Source organism: Hydra viridissima, unplaced genomic scaffold (assembly GCF_058129835.1).
Source record: "Hydra viridissima isolate aposymbiotic clone 2 unplaced genomic scaffold, HvirCarnegie_v1 scaffold_14, whole genome shotgun sequence".
In the NCBI taxonomy this organism is placed as follows: Eukaryota; Metazoa; Cnidaria; class Hydrozoa; order Anthoathecata; family Hydridae; genus Hydra; species Hydra viridissima.
The window spans coordinates 3,570,944-3,592,500 of record NW_028324313.1 but is presented as its reverse complement, the minus strand read 5'-3'; the positions used below and the strand labels follow the sequence as shown (position 1 = coordinate 3,592,500).

The following is a 21,557-nucleotide window of genomic DNA, read 5'->3' as shown; positions in this document are numbered from 1 at the left end:
CGAGCACCTGTACGATACTTTTAATTTGCATGATGAGAGCTTTTACATTATTGGATATATCTAATAGAGTCGATAGAACCTTTGTGCCTGACTCAGCTGAAGCCTCGTGTTTCATCACATGGAATACCTCTCCGAGAATCTTATCCAATAAATCTTGATATTGTTGGAGAGCCAAATAATCCTATGTGAATTAAAAGAAAAAAAAATTCTTCGTCATTTATCACATTTATCACATTTAGCGCATGGTTCACATTCATCGTTCTCAAAAAACTACCTGATATTTCCAAGACCGACTCCTAATTGGAAAATGTCATTTATTTATTACTACACGAATAAGCAATGTATTCTTCTGACGACGTGTTTTTCACCGTAAAAAAGATTTTCTACAACAGAATAAATTCTTACCGAGTTACGGTCAATCTCTGGACTTTTAATAAAACTTTCAGAAATATCATAAGAACAAGCTGATTCGTTAATGGACAATGTATGATCTGTTGTTGATAACTTTTTTCCCTAAAATAAAAAACTCTTAGTAACTTTTATTTTTAAAAAGTTTGTTTCCTTTCAAGTAACGAAAAAAAAAAAAGGTTTTGCCAAACCTACCACCAAGCATTTCAGACGTTGGATTAGCGACAGTTGGTATCTATCCAGGATTAGGTGGTCAGTTAAATGGTATAACTCCTTAAAAGCCTTCACGCAACTTTTCTTTACACACATTTTTGATATTACCAGCGGGTTTGTAAAAAGCTTATCAGAAGACTCTGATGAAATGAAGCTATCTTCGCTATACTTCAACATGACCATGTTCTTCCCAATCAAAATCATCAAAATTACTGAAAAAAATGCCTCAATAAATTTTTTATCTGCTAAAACAAAATTTTTTATTAAAATAGTTTTAAGCCAAATAACTTGAGAAGTTCATTAATGATCTTTCTTACCGAAAAACATCTTAACCATATTCCTGACTTTTAGATCTGCACTTGTGTTGCAAGCTGTACTTCTGAAGTTTTTTTCTAAGGATCATTTTTATAAGATTTTTGAAAAAATGGTTTTAACCTCAAAATTCTTCCCGATGGAAATTTTTCTCTCAAGTTTATTCAACTTAGAAACTAATTTTTAATTACGGTAGTTTTTTGGTCGCGCATTCGAAACTCTTTTCAGAGAATCTTTTTAAAAATGGTACTTCTGAATCTATTATAAACTTGATAATTAATAAACTGCTGGTTTCTTCTTTGGTTATTAAAGTTATTCGTAATATTGTTATAAAAGACTATTTTTAAAATGTAAGATGAAAACCATTCATAATTCTAAGAAGATATTTTCTAAGACGCTTTCTAAGAAGTTAGTATGCGGCTGAAACGTAACGACTTTATTTTGATGGGGAAAGAGAGGGAAATACTGAGGGAGTTTTGATGGGAAGGAGAAGAATGTGATGAAACTTTCGAAGAACTAGAACCACTATTTCAGAAACTTTACTACTGCATCTTTGTTTTACCCCTCACAGTGAAATAAAAACCCATATTTTATTCTTGGCATTTTTATTTAGTGTAAAGAGTTAAGTCTTTAAAAAAAGGTAAAGGAGACCGAATCTTGTTTGCTTAATAGGACAGTTTACAGACCGCGTTTAACTTAGGAGATTTCTACCAAAAGTTTCCAGAATGCATAAAGAACCTTCATACTTAGCTGATTCATCTTCCAGTGTTGTATCAGGGCAATAAGTACATGCGCATAGAAGTTGTAGCAATATTTGTGTTTTTACAAATAATTATATATATATGTATAGTGTGTGTCTTCAATGATTTACAAAAAGGTATTTTAGTACGACCTATCACAAAAGCTTCTGACATATACAATGGATGTCAATAAGGAAATCTTGAGTGATCAACTATTTTTTTATCCCACTAATGTTAGAAAGTTTTATAATGATATGAATGAAAATGTTAATATTTCCATCATTTATTCAAGTATACAAAAAGTTTAAAAGAAAGACCTGTCTTGTTGCTGTTAGACAATAAAAACTCCTACCACTCAACAAACAGTTTAACAAGCTTGAGATTACTTCAAAAAAAATAATGCTTTGGTTTTTTTATTTCCATTTTGTTGCAGTTACAAACTGCAACCCTTAGAATGCAGTGTATTGGAATAAAAATTACACAAATAAAATTACACAAATAAAAATTACAGCTTGTGATGTATGGATGAACATGCACCTTGGTTCACCAATGTGATTTTACAATATAACAGACATAGTGAGTGATTCATTTTCACTGGCATCTACCCCAAAAATATTGCAGTCGCGGATTTAAAATTGGGATTTTTTCCACCAAATGAGAACACTTTTCAGTAAACATGATTTTATGCCTGCATAGACCGTTAATAGACCAAATCCAGAACTAAAGAAAAAGAAATCCAGAAAGAAAGGCTCTTAAAAAATTACCATAAAGTGTACTCATGTTCACTTTAAAATATCCTGCATAATTGGAAATGCATTATTTTATTTTTGTAACTGTAATATGATGATTATAAGTATAATTGTTACCAGTGTTGTTATACAACAATTACATAAATTTTAATGCTTTAAAATTTTGTTTTAAGTTTATATTTACTCTTTTGTTCTAAATAATGTATTTATTCTTTTGCTCTAAGTATTATATTTACTTTTGTTCTAATTATTTTACTGGCTAAGTAGAAAAAATGTTCAGATAATGATTGTTGGACAAATTTTGAAAAAATTGTAAAATATTGCACTTGAAAAAGATTAAAAGATGCTTAAGGTTGCAAAACTTGTCATTTTTATATGGTATGCCAACTTACCTTAATGGTAAAGGGAACTTTCCTTGCAAAAGAGTAAGTTGCAATTCTTTTTTTGTTTTCGGACGTCCCTATTAGGTCAAGATATTTTAAAAACTCACCCTGAAATATACAAAGATTAAAAAGTAAAACTGAAGTCAACTAACCCTGGTCTTCCCTATAAAAATTTTAACAGTTAAGGAAGCAATTTTTATGTCCAGTTCATTGAGGATTTACTGATTTTTTTCATGCATTTAAATGAAAATTTAAATAGAAACAAAGGATTATTGATGTTAATGAGGGAACTCTAAAATAAATTGCTTTTTCAGTAAAGGAAAACGTTTAAAATTTAATAAAACGATTTCTTTTAATTTAGCTTAGGAAAAGATTTATTAGATATACTATTTACTAATAAATGTGGAATATATTGCTGTTTTGTTTTGACATATCTCTTTCTTAACTACTTTTTTACATTAATACAAAACATAAGATTCGTAACACTTCAAATAAGAGGTAACTTTTATCAGAATACTGACACTTAGCGAAAGTAGTACGTTAATGTAATCATTAGTTGTTATAACTGTATTGCGCGGGAAAAAGTTATAAGTATTTTTAAAAATGTAGTTAAAAGGAATGAAAAGAAAAGAAAAATTTTTAACATAATGTATGTGGCTTTTTTTTATTGCAGTATTTGAGGGCTTTCTACAGTTTACTATTAAGTATAAATTGAACGCGAGAAGTTGTAGAGGAGAGTTTTTCATTGAAGAGAAGATTTATTAATTCAACCACGTGGTTGTCGGTAGGAAACAACAAGTAAACCTGGCACGTGAAGGAGTCATTTTTGAGATTTACGAAAAACAATTTATTCAAAAAATACGATGGCACTTCCAATGCCGCAATTTGTTTGCAGCAGTTGCGAAGATACAAGACTTCGAGTTGACGGTGCACTGTGGAAAATTGTAGAGCAAAAGCATATCATAAATGTTTTTTACTAATGTCGCTACTGTCATTATATTTCAATTTTATTTAATAGTTTAATAGTCAATCATTACTATAATGCAGAAATTTCACATAATTTTATGTAAAAAAAAAAGTTTTGAAGCCCTACTGTTTATTACTTTTGCGAATGTTCAATTCAAACCTGTTCGCTTCATCACTTTAAAAGTTAATTTTCTATAAAATTTTCTAGGAATAATTATAAAGTATTATACGTTTTTAAAAAACTTATTTTATGGAGATTTTAGATAAAGTATATATTTTTAATTATATGGTTCAGTTTAGGAGTAATTATTTGAACAATAAAATAAATAAAAAAAATATATATTCTTCAAGTTACCCACGCTTCCCCACGCTTTACATTTAATATAGTAGTGTAGCCTAGGTGTTTATTAAAAACATGTATAAAGAGTTGAAACATTTATATCAGTATAACAAATTCCCAGTGGAAATTAAACCGACACGTTTGACTATTGAATATTACGTACGTTACTTTTGTGACTTGTTAAAATGACAACTTTTAAGTGTTTGAAATGTAAATTATTGCTTTCCTATATTGATGAAGGAAGGACAGTTGAGCCACTGTCAACAATTTAAAAAGAAAATTATCAACTTTCTGAGGACAACTTGTGTTTCATCATTAGTGATATTCAAAGGCACATTATTCCGTCGTTTAATAAACGATGGATACTGGCGTCACGGAAAAAGAAAGCTTTTTTTTTTTTTTTTTTTAATCTAAGAACAGTGATTGGTTAGATTCTTAATATTGTGTATCTTTACCTAACTCAGAAGAGGCAATTACCGACTCCACGCCATCTACTTCTTTTGAAAAGACCGTGCGTGTCTTATGAAGATTCGTCAGAATCCAGCAAAAAAAGAAAAAACTCCACGTTACTAAAGGAATATGGATTCGACCACATCTTTAATACATATCTTCAGGCGGTGCTTTGAATAGGAGAAGAAGCAGAAGCAAAACTTGTGGAATCATTAAGGATTGCTGATAAAGACAAAAAAAACTTTATACCGAGTTTTATGGAAAACGCAAGCCAGAAAAATATGGTAACGAGTGAAGAAGCACTCAGCGTGTTTATTGATTTAGATTTAACAAAAGCACAATATTTGTACATGAGGAAGGTGACAAATGAACGAAACTGTTCCATATTTCTACCATATTGTAAAATTCAAGAAATTAAACAGACCTGCTATCCACCATCTTCTGCAATAAAAATTACGAACACATGTGCAAAAATTCTGGAACTGTAAGATTTATTGGATCACACTATAGCTAGAATTTTAAGATTTATTACATAGATTCCGTGTACAGTATTGAACTCAAACATTTACTTTTATATAGTAAATGGGGCTGTGATTGTACCTCTGGCCAAAGCCAATACAAGCAATACAATTTGTGTATTAGTTCTTTGGTGCCTATCAAATAATTTAATAAAGTAACTGGCACAGTTGTTAGGCAAAATCTGGCACCTTCATCTGTTCGTTTTTGTCGATCTATATGCATAGAATTTTGCAAAGAGACTCCGAAGAAAACTAAAGCCATTGTAGATGAAATAAAGAGCCAAATAAACTCTTTCCGGCCGTCTATAGTTAATAAAAATGGTAAAAGTGTACTGGTAAAACATGAAATTTTTCTAACAATGATAGATGAAAAAGTGGCCTAGGCATTAACGGATACGCCTTCTGGGTCTACATGTACAATATGTGGAGCTACTCCACGGCAAATGAACGATTTGACCAAAGTGGCTTTTAGGCCTGAAAATGAAAATTCGTATCAATACGGATTGTCTACATTACATGCCTGGATTCGTTGTATGGAAATGATATTACATATTTCTTATAAACTTTCTTTCTAAACATGGGCACAAAATCTTACTTCATGGAGAAAATATCATAAAGCATTTTGCAGTACTTCCTATCGGTCAACTTTCAGAAGATGCGCAAGAATCCCGTAATAAGGATTATAAAAAATTTCGCCTTCATCATGCCGGAAAATGTTCTCGATCAGTTACAAAATGAGGATGTATTTCATACTTTTCTGTACAATTCCGAGCCGTACATCACCAGCATTAGAAAACCGTATAACAAAAATGTGCAAAAACTTGATGAAGATACTCTGCAGCTTTGAAAGTCAACGAAAGTCCCTATGTAGTTATGATATAGTACTTTTAATGTACCTATATAGTATTTCATAAAAAACAACTATTTAAAAATTGTTATTAAGACACTGTTTTAAATATTTCTATAATTAGTAAGTAAGCATTTTATGTATTTTTCGTCGTTTCTAACAATTTTAAGGTATTTTCATACATTTGTAAAATATTATGTTAAAGTGTAAATAAATAAAAAATGCCAATTTTGAAGTTTTTGATTTTTATTTATTTATTTTTAATTTTATATTACAAAAAGTTCTTATAAAAAAGTATTTCATTAGAAGCGTCATATACTACTTTAAATTTGTCATATACTACTTTAAATTTTGTCATATACTACTTTAAATTTGTCATATACTACTTTAAATTTGTCATATACTACTTTAAATTTGTGAAAAATTTCAAATCTCTATTTTTAGTAACAAAAAAGTTATCGATTTTTGGTCCGAAACACAACCTTTATTTTCCACTGTGCGGTGCTCTATCCTGTCTTGCTGCGAAGTAATACGTAATCTACAATGGTTTGGAAGTAAAAAACAAGTAAGCTGAAAAGAAAATCAAAAACGTGCTGTTGCAGGCTTTTACCTTGGATGCTTATGCAACATATGAGTTGTTTACAAAGCAGAAGATTAGTAATAAAAAAAATTACGGAGCGCCAGAAGCAGAATAAAAGACAAATGACATGATGTTGTCAAAAGTAATGTATATTTTTGCCGTTGTACTCACATTCTCCGCTTGTTTTGCAAAAAACTTTTGTGCAATCGTAAAAAATGAAAGAAAAAACAACTTGAAATCAAATCCACTCCACTAAACAATGCTCTGTGAACCGCCTAGAAGAGCTGTTTGATGGACAGTTAAATAGATATGGTGAATTCTGCTGGTATTTTTTAGAAGTTCGCAAGTCTGATATTTTGAAAAATTATTTTATTTGAATATCAATGTTTAAAATGAATAAACAAGATTATGACAAAAAAGTTCCAGAGGTTTGCAAAAAGCGATAAAAAAATGTTTATGGTTTTTTAATAAGTTTGAAAACAACGTTTTAGGCTTCTGTCTCCCGGCAAAAAATGATGGTCTCCCGTTTGAAACTGATGGTCAAATAAGTTTAATTTCAAACTAAAACATTTTTTAAGTTAATTCAACTAAACTACTGATCAGGTCAGACTAAATTTTCTTATTTACCCCCAAAAGTTTATCTAATCTAATCCAAAAAAAATATTCTTTATTTAACTAAGATTATAATATAATTAAAACTAAAATAGCATTTAAATGTAAGAATTTTCTTTGATTTCATTTACTGAAATAATTTTGCTCCTGCTTTTTACAGTTCTTTTTTATAATTTAAACTTTATTTGTATTAAATTTAAACCAAATCATGCCGTTATGTTAGGTATGTTTTGTAAAGCCAATTGCAAGCAACTTTTAAACTGTTTACCCTAAATATTCAAAAGTGGTTTCATAAATAATCTCAGTAATCGCAAGACTATAGTTTTATTATGCGAGTGACAGTTTATGTGAGGAAAAAAATAAAAAAATAAAATTATATTTGAATTCATTTTAAATTATATTTAAATTATATTTAAAGTAATTTTGACAAAGAAAATCAATGCGGAAGTTCACTGTAAAAAGTTGTAAACCCAATTCAACTTGTTTTTCTTATTGATTATGCTAACCGATCGCAGTGATACTATTTACTAATAAATAGGAAAACTTTCAGGTTGCAGTGTTCTGACTTCAATCAGAAATTGGAGAACTTAGAGGAAATATGATCAATTAGGAGCATTGAATCTAATCATTAATGATTGATTGAATCTAATCATTAATGATTGATCTTATTATTGAATGATCTAAGAACAGAAGAAAATGAGCTATTGTTTTCTGTGAAAGACAACAAAATGTACTCCAAGCCTCAAAAGTAGACCTTTAATTGTAGACTATAAAAAGAATGTGTACAAAAACACAGCAAAAGATATTTTATGAAAAGTTTCATATCATGTCATACAATCCTTTAAATAAGTCTCTACAGGCAGCGTTAAATCAAAAATACAAAGCTGCTATTTTCACGCCAACACTAAGTCACATCAAATGAGAAATTAGGTTCACTTGGTCTAGCAACTCTTTCAAACCCCAACAATACAGCTTCGTTGCATGAAGTAGTGAGTGACAGATCTGCATCTGATATATCTTCTGCTTACTGGAATGTTTTATGCAGAAGTCAATTGCAATGAGCCAATTATTTTATCATTAAATAACACACAGTCAGCACAGTCCACCGAGTATATTGCCTCCAGATTGTAGTAAAAAAAACTCATTAACTTTTGTGCTTAAATCTATAAAGCTTGCAAAGTAAATTTTCTTACCTCACTTTTGTTTGTTATAGAGATCGCGGTTGAGATAATTTTAAAAGTTTAAGCTTATTATTCTGATTATTTATATTTAAGCTTCCTTTCAGTAGTTTAACTTTTCTTTAACAAACCCTCGTGACCCAAGAAATTAGACTTGAATTTAAATTGTTTTTATTGTTCAACTGCGTTTTCATATATCTAAAGATAACAAAATCACAGTATCTTTGGTGATTATGAATTTCTTTGTACAGTTTTTGGTTTTTCAGGAGCACCAGGTAAATTATCATGAAAGAAATTTGACTTCAAAAGGTAAATTGAGTTTGAACAACTAGTAGTATTTTTTCTTAGAGAGACACTGTTGTCTATTCTGTTGTGCGACAGGTGATGAAATGAAACTTAGTAAAGAAGAAAGAATAAAAATGGAATGTCGCACAATTGAAAGTCTTCAAACTGATCATCAAAAATTTATGGAAAAGGGGGACTTAAGAAAGATGCTAAAAATTCCAATAATGTTATAACAGAAGCAAGTTTGAAGGTGCCATCTTAAGTTTATGTAATAATTCTCCCTGTAATTTTTTTGGAATATTTATTTAGCAAAAAAGATTCCTCATGGGGCTCATTTTGCCACCAAATTATTTACGATTCTTTTTGCGAACCGCAGTTGTTTGGGGCTGTTCATAAGAAGTGACACTATCACTACGGTTTAGTTAAAGTTTCTTGTTTATCTAGAGCATTCATGGTAAAAAAGACTTTAAATTTCAAGCTTTGACACAGTTTTTTTTTTTGTTTTTTTTCCACTTTTTTAAATTTTGATTAGAGTATTTTATCTTATTTTAAATTTTTGACCTAAAAACGTTTTTCTTTTTTCTTTTTTAAACTTTTCTCTTTTTGCCTACTCTTGACTGCTGTGTGACTCCTCTACCTTTCCAGCACCTGCAGTATCATCTGTCCAGTACCCGCAGAATCATCTTTTTACTTTTATCACTTACTATTATAAACGTTTATCTTTTACTGAATGAGCCTTGAGTATATCATATACTGCTAGTTTTAATTTTATACTGCATCGTAAAACTTAATTTTTAGTTGGGAAAGCTTTTTGTTGTTAAAAATTGCAAAAAAAAGTCGCTTTTGGTTATCTTTTGTTTAATTCAACTAACAGCTTTCTACTCTTCAAGCATTTTACAATTCAAAGCAATTGAGACATGCCGTTGCAATGTGAAAAATGCCGCTTTAGTATATTGACCAACGCTCAGCGTTTTCGCTTTGTCAACAAAAAAATCTCAGACGACTTGTTTTTTTTTAATCATGTGAGAGAAGTTTTTAACTTCGAATGTCAATAAAAAATGTCGATTTGATCGTAAACTGTTACTTGAAACTTGTAAACTAAGTGAAACAAAAAGAACTGTGGATTATTTAGAAGCTAACATTGTCATTAAAATATTTATAATGCTGTTTATGACTACGAAAAATAACGACTACTAAAATGATACGTTCAATTATGATTCATCAACAGCGTTCAACGCTGAGAACAAACAAAATATTTTAGTATTTAAATTTTTAATACATTGGATAATTGGTTTAATAGGCTTTTAAGGTTAACAGATTAATGAAGTCGATAAAATGGTTTCGATGAAAATATTCGTCTTCAAATATTTCCTCCTGTGAAAACAGTTTAAACCACTTAAAGGATTTCTTGAGTTCAAAAATCTCAAAAATGTTCGACAAAATGATAAAGTGAAGCAACCTTAACAGGCGCTGTTACTTTGCAAGAATTAAAAAAAAAAAAAAAAAAAAAACAGTAACAAATGCTTTCAAATCAATTGTTCACAAGAGGATATAAGTTAAATGAAATGCAGAATGGTTTTTTCCTTTTTTTTTCTTTAACAAGTAAGTTTGCCATATTTCAAATTTCTCTTTTCCATTAAGTGAGTGTTTGTACTTTTTATTTATAACTACCTTCTTATATCCCATAGTCAAATAATCCTGTGTTTTAAATTAAAATATCTTAGAAACCATGTTGTTTAAAACATCATGAAAAGCATCGACCAGAGACTTTCGTTAGGAAAGCTTAAAGATTGCCATTGGAATAAAATAGGCTTACTTACCACAAGCATCTCAAGCACATTTGTTGCTGTGTTTATGAGCATTCAATGACAGGACATCTTTCAAATTGAAAGCATCAATCCAAAGATTGAAAGCTGAAATAAAATAAAACGTTATAAATTATCACCATTTTTTTTCTTTTACTTTCCAAATAACAGTTTTATATTTGTAAAAAAAAAACAACCTCTCGAAAACTGGATATTTGCCCATCAAGAGAAGTTTTGAAGCTAACTTCTAGTGTTGCATACTGATTGGTTTCTTCTCCAGAGTTTAAAGCCAAAAAAATTCAAAAAAATTAAGTTGCTCTCTTTTCTAACTTTAATTCTGACAGCTTTGCTCTTTGATTTGTAAGACTTGCCAATTACTTTTGATCGAGATGGTCGGAACCCGTTAGCTTTTTAATATTCAGACTAAGATATGTCTTTTGTTTAAAATTGATATCCGTTGTCAGCAAACAGCTGACATAGAATCAAAAGGAATATTGATTTAACTTGAAAAAGAAACGACATTTCGTTGACCGATGACTGTTTAAGATTAAATATCTGGATTTTCCCAGAATTTTTCTGACTTTAAATAAATTCCTTGTCCTATTTGATTGGCAGCGAGTAAGAATAGAACTATTAAAATAACAATGACGCATGTCCCTCCCCTTTTATTCCCACTCCCCCTCCTTCTCCCTGTCCGTTGCGCAATTGACCAAGAAATACGCGTTGAAAAAGTTCCGAGAATAACGAGTTTTTTCAGGGTATATTTTTGAAAAACGTGGCTGATCGAAACAAGTTTTATAGTTTTTCCATGAAAGTCTTCAGTTGAAAAAAATATATATTATTGGCCAATATTGTGCATGTTTTTCAAAATGGTTGCTTGCTGAATTTTTTATTCTTTATTGTTTAGTAGCCTTCTCTCAGAGTTATAACTTTGAATGAGACTCATACAATTTTTTAAAATTAAACAATATTTCAAATAAAATCCATAAGTACTAATAAATACTTTCTGGACTCCTAGTAGTAATAAATTTTTTTAGAGACACATTTTAAATAAAAGAGTTTTTTTTTTTTTAAATAAATCTAGGAAATATTTCCTTCTTAATGGCTAAATAATATTTTTATTTCTAACTTATCCTAGTTTATTAATACCACAATCCTAAAAAATAGTTTGTTTGATTAGTTTTTGTTGTTTTCCATTTTCTGATCTTTGGTCCTTTGGTTTATGCATTTTTGCAAATTCATAAGGTTATGCATTTAGTTTATGCATTTTTTGACCTTAAGTTAAAAAATGCATAAACCAAAGGTCAAAAAATGCATAGAAAAATGTCAATAATAATTGTAGTGGCTCAATGCCCTACAATAACATACATGGTTTTTTCCATGTTTTGAGAATAGGTTAGGGTATTGCTCTTTTTACACCTCTTAATTATCTCTTTAGAAAATATTGACAGCTTCCACATAATATAAAGAGCACGAGGTGTGTTTTGGTCTCCAATTGCCATTTCAAAGTACATTCAATATGCTATGTAAAGCTTTGAGCCTGTAACAATTTTATGTGATACCTGAGTTAATCCAAGATAAATTCTAAAAACATAATAAAATTTATGTCAGCTTTTTAAGTTTTTTATTTATCATAATCTATAAAGTTAAAACTTAAATTTCTAGAAAAAAATTGCAAACAGTAAAGTAAAATATTTTAGATACATAAAAATGATAAAAGATTTACATGTGAAAAATTATTTACAATGTAGAAACCTAAAATCAGAACTGAGAGTTAAAAAAGTTTGTTGATAGAGGAAAACTAATAGCAATTTTGGAATCAGCACACACAAATTTAGTATAAGTAGTAAAAAATGTTAAAAGTAAAATTTTTGAAAATTTTGTTGCCCTGTGTAATATCTTGCAAAAAGTATATAAAAAAGATACAAATTGTATGTTATAAATTGTAAGAAATGTTGTTTAAGATTTAGTACACTTTGTATAACTAATGTGATAAGTATTGAAATAATTTTTTTAAGATTGCAAGTTTGATAGGTTTTTTTATGCTGCATATAAAAATATATTTTTTTGAAAGCTTTAGCACAACAACTAATCTTTTCAAAGGTTATTACAAGTTTTGTGGAAAATTTTGATAAATGCTATGCACAGTTTGCTTGTTCATGTGTATAAACGCAATAAATTATGCAAAGAGTTGAGGAATGCAGTTTTGACAGAAATGTCTGCTTAAATAAACTACAACATGTGAAAATGATGAATAAGACCTCATGTTTTAAAGGTAAGATATCTTATAAGTTTTGTTAATAACATTTATTTTCCTAATGTTTTTATTAAATTCAGAAACTATTTTAATATGACAGAAGAGGCCATACCAAGTTGTGAAAGTAAAGCATAAACTTTTAACCTTTCAACATTTGGTATAACAAAATTAGAATAGTTGTTTTCATCACCTTTTGGATCAAAGTAAAAACAAGTGACTAAAATTTATTTTAATGACTAGACACCATTAAGATAAAAATTCGGCTCTAACAAAAAAAAAAAAGAATACGCACATGTAAAATTTGTATAATTTATCCAAAAGTTTCTTTTAATGCTTGTATTTTTAAAGTAAGCTTGTTAAAAATTATTATGCAATAACAAGATGGGGGCATTAAAATCATATAGGATGTTATGTTAAATGTTCATTCATTTTAAATTGAGAAAGTAAAGCCATGTGCTGACTTTTTTCTCCCTGTTTTTTGGTGATTGTGAGCAGATCAATTAAAGCAGTGTAAAAAATGTGTTTAAGTATAAATTCAGTTATTATGTCTCCATCATGCATGGATCTTAAGCATCCATACATGGATATTATGAATCCATTAATGGATATTATGTTTATTAAAGTTACTTAATTTTTTATTTGGTTTTTAATTTATTTAATTAATATTTAACAACTCATTTAGTTTATTTTAAAGTTAAAGTGCAGGTACTAATAACTAAAGCTACAGTCAATCTACCCAATCAAAATGATCAGAATATTTTATTGATAAAGCTAAAGTCAATCTACCCAATCAAAATGATCAGAATATTTTATTGATAAAGAATATGAAAGAATAAAAGTACTTATTAAAAATAAGAGTCAGTTTCTCTTGCAATTCTACAGGACAGCCTTTAAAATATTAGGTAAATTTTTTTGACTGTTTAAAAATATTTGAATAATGATTCAAATCAATTTAAAAAACTGAAATAAAATATCAAGCTTAGTAAGTTTGATAATTAAAAGATATTAAAATTAGATAAAAAAAAAACAATCTAAAAAACATTTCATGTAAACAGTTGCACTTATAATTTAAGAAATATATAGATAAATCACATTTTGTACCAGGAACCATAAAAATCATGACAATGAAATATATTAAAAATACAATTAATTTACTGTTTAAAGTGTTTCATGTGTTTTTTGTGTTTATGTTTTTAGAAGAGAACCAATTATTCATGTTGTTGTGACAACAGCTGAACTCTTAAATACCTGTTGTACATTGCACTCGGAATCCTAAGCGACCGTGTTAATGGCCAATGACTAATGAGAAGACGAACCCAAAACAACATTGGGTATCTATTCAAGCATTACTTTTTTTAATGTCCGAAAACCATTACCGTTTGGTACCTGACATCTTGACCGTTCGGCTCCCCATAAAAATATAATAGCAGTTGTAATTAATAAATGTAAAAGTAAACTGCTGACTACCTTTTTGTGATCGTGTTATGTAAATTGTTACACTAAAGTAAAGGAAGATTAAAATAGAAATAAATGATGATTAAAATAGAAATAAATGAAGATTAAAATAAAAATAAATGAAGATTAAAATAGAAATGAATGAAGATTAAAATAGAAATAAATGAAGGTTAAAATAGAAATAAATGAAGATTGAAATAGAAATAAATGAAGATTAAAATAGAAATAAATGAATATTAAAATAGAAATAAATGAAGATTACAATAGAAATAAATGAAGATTAAAATAGAAATAAATGAAGAAACAAAAGAGAACTGATTAAGAACTTTCTTTTAAAATTGTCTATTAATCATTTTTGCCAAAATCTTTGTACACGTCCAAAATATTTATGGCTTCATGAGGTCTATTGAGACCCTAATCCACATCATGAGGCATCATTTCTGATGAGCCAACACTATTAAAAACTGTGTTCAGTTTTTTGAATTATTAAAGTATGGCAGTTTTTTTTCAATTTCTGAAGCCAAAGTTAAAGCTTAGAATTTCATCTAGTGACCCTAGAGATTCCAATCTAGTGATCTCGATTGAGATTGGATGGAAGTTTTTTTAATCTTTGACATTCCCAACATTTGAACAGGATCAATCCCATCCAAAATGCATCTCTTGATGATATTTCTAAGTGAAATCGCATATGTAACTCCCGACTTTTGATTACGCATCAGGTGATTAAATCAGTAGGAAAAAAATGAAATTTAAAAAACCAGAAGTAAAAACAAGTCATTTTTTGACATGTTTAATACAGTATTTTAGTTACATCACTTTGTGAAATGTAAAAAGTAAAGATATACAAGAAGATTTTAATTACCTTAACTGTCTTAACCATGGTAAATTATGGAATTTGTTAGCTTGCAAACTTACAAATTCCATAATTTAATTTTATACTGATCGTTGATCTAAATTCAAACTTAAATATGTCATACAAAAGTAATAGAGAAAACCACGACAACTTTTTTTTCATTGTTATTATTATTTGGAATATGTCATACAAAAGTAATAAAGAGAAAACCACGACAACTTTTTTATTATTATTATTTGGAATATCAGAGATAAAATAAGTACGAGATGTTGCTTATACTCATAGATAATGCTTTTTCTTTTGGTGTGGTATCCTTCACACTGCCTTTTGTATTGCAAAGATTACATTCTTCTTATCGTTAACTTTATAAGCGCATACATATATTATATTACATAATAAAATTTAATTGAAATTGTAAATTAATAAAAATATTTAGCCATTTAACGTTAATTTATACTCAAAAATGCATCACTCATCCTCCTTTTGATTTTTATTTATAACTATTGCAAGTTGTATTTGATGTTGAAATTTTTATTCCAGAAACATTAATACAAATATTTTGTACTTTACATAAACAAAATAATTGATGCCAAACTGAGATACACGTGTGAAATTGGCTAGCATTTGAAAGTCAAGCGAATAGGAATATATAATGCGGCATTTTATATCATTTACAAAATGAGTTTTCTTTTTAATTCAAATAGAGAGTCGAGTTTTATGTTTGTATATATCACAAACAGTTGCATCAAAATCATGGCAGGTACTAGTTAGTCTTAAATTGAATGTCTATGCCCCTGCATAGTTTCACAACATGTCATAGAAGATGTCAAGATGGATTAAAAGTTTTCCTTTTCCTATGAATGAGTGCTAGAGACTCTAAGCTAGATCAAGATGTTGTGTTTCCAGTACTTCAGAACAATAGTTATGTGTTGATAACTGTTGTTTCCACTAAAATTTGGGATGTTGACACCTAAGTTGACATCTTAGTTGACGTAAAGTTTGCCTATTTATTTGTTCTGATGTTTTTCTTGAGCTGTCTCTTTTTTCTTTTTTTATCTTGATATTTAACAGCATTATCAATAGAGCAATAATTTTTTCAGCCCATTTTGTCAATATTTAGATAATAATAAAAAAAAATCTTTTGATGAAACCACACATTGGGTCATAAAACAAATTCAAACAAGTTGATGTGCTATTTACAGGTGTGTGAACATATTTATTAGGGATTGATGTAAACAAAGTCGTAAGAGTATGTATTTTTTTTGTACCTCCATTCTAGATAAACTTTACATAAAAATTAAGCATCTGCGTATCGAAACTCATCTTATTACGATATAATACGATAAGATATTGGAATGTGCGTATCGTAAGTTTTGATATATTACCATGATATTCTATCCAAAAAATATGTACGATAAAGTTTTGATATTTATGGAAAAATCTTTATCGTATCTACTCATATCATAATTCGATAATGATACATAAATATACATTTTGTACTGACTTATGGGATATAAGGCAATTAAACGATCAGTATGTAACGTGTTCATAGGCCGTAAAACATTTTATCCAGCTTTCTACTCGCTAAATAAAATTCTAGCACTGTCAGAAATGATTTTTCTTGTTTACTTGTCTCTTCACTTTTTATGAAAATATTTCGTCACAAAAGTCTTTTAAATAAAAACAACATTTGGATAAGACTTGAGAAACCCCTTCTTTCATTAAATGCTGCATTCGTAAACAATGATTTTAAAAATTTTATGAACACCATTAATTATTGAGGAGCTGTTCAAACAAGTTTTTGTATGTTGATTGCAAAACCAAGTGTAAATGCGTAATTGTGAAAAGCGAAACATTTAAAGTTTCGAGAACTTTTAAGCTGGCAAAATTGTTTCATCAGCATTTATCAGAAATTATATTTAGAAATATCTGACTTATTGTTTTTAGATGCTGATGATAAAGTTATTTGCTTTGGATATAAAGCCATATATTTGACTCTGCTATAATGACGACTTACACTTTTCAATCAAATAAATAAATCCCTTTCAGACGTATAGAAATTTATTTTTAAATGAAAGTTATGCTTTCTAAAGAAGGATATTAGTTTGAATTTACCCAGGGGAATTATGTGAATTTATGGGAATTAAACTTGAATTAATTTATGGGAATTAACCTGAATCTTAGCTCATAAATAATTAGATCAAAGGATTTGTAAAAATACGATAAAATAACCTGGTGATTAGAAAGCAGGTTTCGTTTTTTTTTAATTTCATGATTTAAAAGTTAAAGTTCTTTTTAGTATCGTTGATCGTCTCGCAGTACGAAGATTAAAAAGCTTCCTGCAAATCCACTTATGATTTCATTCATCAGTGGATTTGTAGAAAGCTTTTTAAGTCTTCATTTTAGTTCCAGATTGCGCATCATCTCCTGGATATTCAAGGCGTTAAGGATTCTCACCATTCGTTGATCACACAATGGAATGTTAGAGAGCGTGTTCAAATTTCAAGTAATTTTTGTAGAATCGCTACAGATAAAATGGAATCGATATTCAATAGCCATTTATATATTATAAAGGGGCAAAATCTCATAAGAGCTCTCGTTTCTTTATATAATTTTTTTAAAAAAACGGATTTCTGAAAATGAAAGCGACGTTAAGCTGTATTTTAGAAAAAATCGAAATTGATTAGTTTTTTAAAACATGTTTTTTAAACATTCGTTTAATCAGTTCATGAGCAAACTTTTTTTACTTGAAATTTGTTTACTTTTTGTTCATCTTTTTAAATAATATTTAAAAAGCGTTTTTTAAATGAAAATTATCTTTTTAATGCTCGTTGGCTTGTTTGTTTGTTTTTTTGTTTTATTGTAAATAATATCTGATTTTCTTTTCATCTATCTCTGTATTTGTTTGTTTGTTGTTTTTTTTCCAATATATTCTATTCATTATATTTATCTCTGTATATTTTTAAAAAAAATTCTTTTTTTTTTTTTTATTCAACTTTCATCTCAAAAATTCTTTGTACAATGGCTTCCATTTTAACAGCGCTGACGTAATTTAAATCGGAATTTGCTTAAAAATTTAATTTGCGTTTGGTTTACTTAATAAAGTTCTTCATTTGTTTAAACATATTTTGATTTGAACTTTAGGATATTCTTAATTCTTTTCAGTTGTAATATACACATTGATAAGCAGTTCTTAAATAATTTACGTACTAATGATTGAATTACACAATTAAAATCCAAATTGCATTCGTCTCATGCTTAAACAAAGATTTAAGTAAATACCTTTCGTGGCTGAGCTAAAATTTTGTATAACGGCGAGTTTTAAGCTATGCAATTTATAGCTCGCTTTAATTCAAAATTTACAAACTTATTTATTCTAGTTGTATTGTGGGTTGGCTCTATAGCATTGTAGCACGATAGTGGCATGCGATATTTGCATCATGTTGTACGATAGTAACTTGTGAAATTTGCATCTTGTGGACCAAAAGGGCTTTCGACGCATCGAAACGTAATAAGTTAAGTTTTGGTCCATGTATTTGAAAGTTAAATTTAAATGATGCATCATAAAGAGTTTCATTTTATAACAGTTTATTAAAATTTATGAAGATCATAGATTTATTAAACTTCTATACCTCAAGCTTTCTATAATCGTAAGTCCTCACCAACATTGAGCCCCCTAGCTGGGAGTTTGAGGGTAGTTGGGGAAAGGGGTTCTCAAGGCATAATAGTGTTTACAAGAGTGAAAAGACGTAATTTTAAAAAACGTTCTTTTATTTTAAAATAAATCTTTCAGTTGAGAACTCACGAAAACTCAAAACACATCAAAACAAGACTTAATGTTGAAACTATTATGCAACAGACTTATTCAAAGTTATAAATACATTTCTTATCAAATGACATTTAGTGCGAGCCAGGAAACCGATTGCATAACATTATTGAGATATTTATTTGATATACGCATGCAATAACTTTAGAATTGTAAAAAAAAAAAAAATTACGCCATCATTTGCTAACAAACCAAACGGTTTGTTTCTTTGGAAAAATCAACATCATTCGCAGATAAACACACAATCTTTACGTATGTATTGCTGCATCATCAATAAAATAGCTCATTTTGTAGAAACAAACTTTTTCAATTATTGTCAGCAATTTTCAAACCTTTAGATAAAGATTTGTAATATCCATAAAATTTAAATTTTTTTACCAATTTGGACATTTTAATTCTTAATCATAGTTTATCTTAGTTTTCATATTACATTTAAAACATAAAAGTCTTTATTTACTTTTTTTTTTTTTAGTTAAAACCTACTCCAACACGAATAAATTGTTGAAAGCATTAAGGAAATAAATGTAATCCGATTCTCATCTGACCGTATTGAACTGTTGCCCAGTAAAGATTTAACATGATTAACGTCTTGCCTTCAACACAGGTTAACTTTGGTTGCTCTTGAGGAAGCTACAAACAACGTCATTTATGTTTGGGTCTGCTCCATTTTATGCAGCAAAAACCTTAGCAGAGTCTTTTTCAAAAGAAATAGGTGTCTTAAACCTACCATTTTTAAATAAACCTTGTCTATTTGTCCAGAGAAAGAAAAAAAAATCTATAACAATTGAGAGATTATATTCTACAACAACATTTTGATAATAACATTGTGACTACAACATTGTCAAAATGTTGTTATCAAAAATGAATCTGAATTTCAACCATATTTTCTAAATATTTGTTTCGTGTCGACATTCGTTTAACAACCTATAGATTACCTAGAACCAAACTTTATCATACGTGTAAGTTAGAAAATCCATTGTGAAATATATCCATATATCCACTATATGTAATACAATATCTATTATTTTCTAACTTTCAAAACTATACAGTAGATAATAAGTTTCAAACCACTTTAAATATAAGAGAGATAAATAAAGTGGTAATGTTATTATTATTATCTATAGTTTGCTGACCCATTTAAAGGGTGGAACTTTGTTACATGCCATATGGATTTTGTAATATGCAGGAGAATATTCTATAGGATCAGGACGGCAAAGCGATTTATAGAACTATCTTTAGAGAACCTTTTTTAGAAAGTTTGTTCCTTGGATTCTGCTGAACATGAATAACAAATAAGCGATTACATCACTTATAATAAGTTATATATAAAAGTTTATCAATAACAATGATTGAGATTATATCACTTTATAAGAGTTTATCAATAACGATGATTATATCACTTTATAAGAGTTTATCAATAACGATGATTATATCACTTTATAAGAGTTTATCAATAACAATGATTATATCACTTTATAAGAGTTTATCAATAACGATGATTATATCACTTTGTAAGAGTTTATCAATAACGATGATTATATCACTTTATAAGAGTTTATCAATAACGATGATTATATCACTTTATAAGAGTTTATCAATAACGATGATTATATCACTTTGTAAGAGTTTATCAATAACGATGATTATATCACTTTATAAGAGTTTATCAATAACGATGATTATATCACTTTGTAAGAGTTTATCAATAACGATGATTGAGATTACCATCATTGATTTTTAGAAAGTCTTATACTACATTTTAAAGTTCCTGTATCAAATATAATAAAAAACACCCAGCAAAGTGTTAATCTAATTTCAATTATGAGTTTCTCTTGACCTTCTCATTTGATGATTTGTGATTTTTACAGTTCTTAAAAAAAAAAAACCCATTAAGAATGTAATTGATATAGAACAGAAAATCTACAACAATTCAAAGCAATCAACTTTGAATTAAAGTAGACAAAACATCAATCAAACTAATAAGCTGTGTAATGTTTTCTACTCCCTAAAGATTAATAGTTTTGTTGACTTTTATTTGCAAATGATGCAGTTCTTTGACGAGTTCTATGAAAGTCAAACCTAGAAACATAGATGCTTCTTTGACTGCTGAATTCATCTAAGAGCAGATTTTGAGTTAGGAATTACGTTCTTTAAATCCTTTTGTTCAATTTTGTGTTTCAGGAAAGCAGCTGATTTAAAATCTACATCGCCATTGTCGGTTTTTAAAAACTGCTTTGTGATAATAAGTCCTCCCACCGAAATTTGAGATAACAATAGTTTCTCTAATCTACTTCGGCTAAATCCATTTTCCAACTGCAAAAAGTCAACTTCACTTATCGGTGTAGCTGTACCCTTTGTTAATATCATAGATTAAAAATTGTCGAAACCGTACAGTTTTTTTTTCTTTTTTCATTTCATTTTCAATTTGGGCGTAGAAGGAATACGCAGACAAGATGGTGGGCTCTTTCTCAAAATATTGTTATATAGTACTTTCTGCTCCATCTATTCTGTTTACATCATAGCAGAGCAAGGTGTAAAACAACCAATCTTTGGTGTGAGCAGAACAATATCAGCGTACATAACATAGTTTTTACAGTCTCTCAATTACAGGTCTTTAAAAATTTAAGCATTTGTGCTGACAATATTTTCTGCTAATCTTCCAGCATTTCTTTCATGCCATGTAACACTAAATGGTAAATGTCTGTTTTTCTTCCCTCAGAATGGTGCAAAAGTTTCCTAAAATAAAATCAAACGCTTTGTAAAAATAGCTCTCTTTATAC

General features: G+C 28.7%; 1 protein-coding gene and 1 long non-coding RNA gene across 16 annotated transcripts in view; one reads left to right on the top strand and one right to left on the bottom strand.

Annotated features, from left to right (window-relative positions):
• The window catches only part of LOC149878886 (uncharacterized), an 11,478-nt gene extending 539 nt beyond the window's left edge, over positions 1-10,939 (bottom strand). Inside the window, exons 1-8 of one of the 14 annotated variants that reach the window (XM_090071489.1) lie at positions 10,584-10,939; positions 10,402-10,494; positions 6,409-9,679; positions 2,815-2,882; positions 939-2,393; positions 604-833; positions 406-513; positions 8-181 (exon numbers count right to left, since the gene is read on the bottom strand). In XM_090071489.1, the coding sequence (XP_089927615.1) occupies positions 8-181; positions 406-513; positions 604-833; positions 939-957 (531 nt within the window). In that variant the 5' untranslated portion in view covers positions 958-2,393; positions 2,815-2,882; positions 6,409-9,679; positions 10,402-10,494; positions 10,584-10,939. Of the gene's footprint in view, positions 1-7; positions 182-405; positions 514-602; positions 9,680-10,401; positions 10,495-10,583 lie in introns of those variants that run through there. The other 13 variants (XM_090071483.1, XM_090071488.1, XM_090071487.1 and 10 more) reach the window with 13 other exon arrangements.
• A 179-nt stretch (positions 10,940-11,118) lies between these two features.
• LOC149878885 (uncharacterized) lies at positions 11,119-19,275 on the top strand. Of its 2 annotated transcripts, none has more exons than XR_016446857.1 (3): positions 11,119-12,661; positions 13,841-16,153; positions 19,250-19,275. It is a non-coding gene; the product is annotated as an uncharacterized LOC149878885 (long non-coding RNA). The 2 variants fall into 2 exon arrangements; XR_016446856.1 differs by having other exon boundaries at positions 13,841-16,200.
• The last annotated feature ends 2,282 nt before the right edge of the window (positions 19,276-21,557 follow it).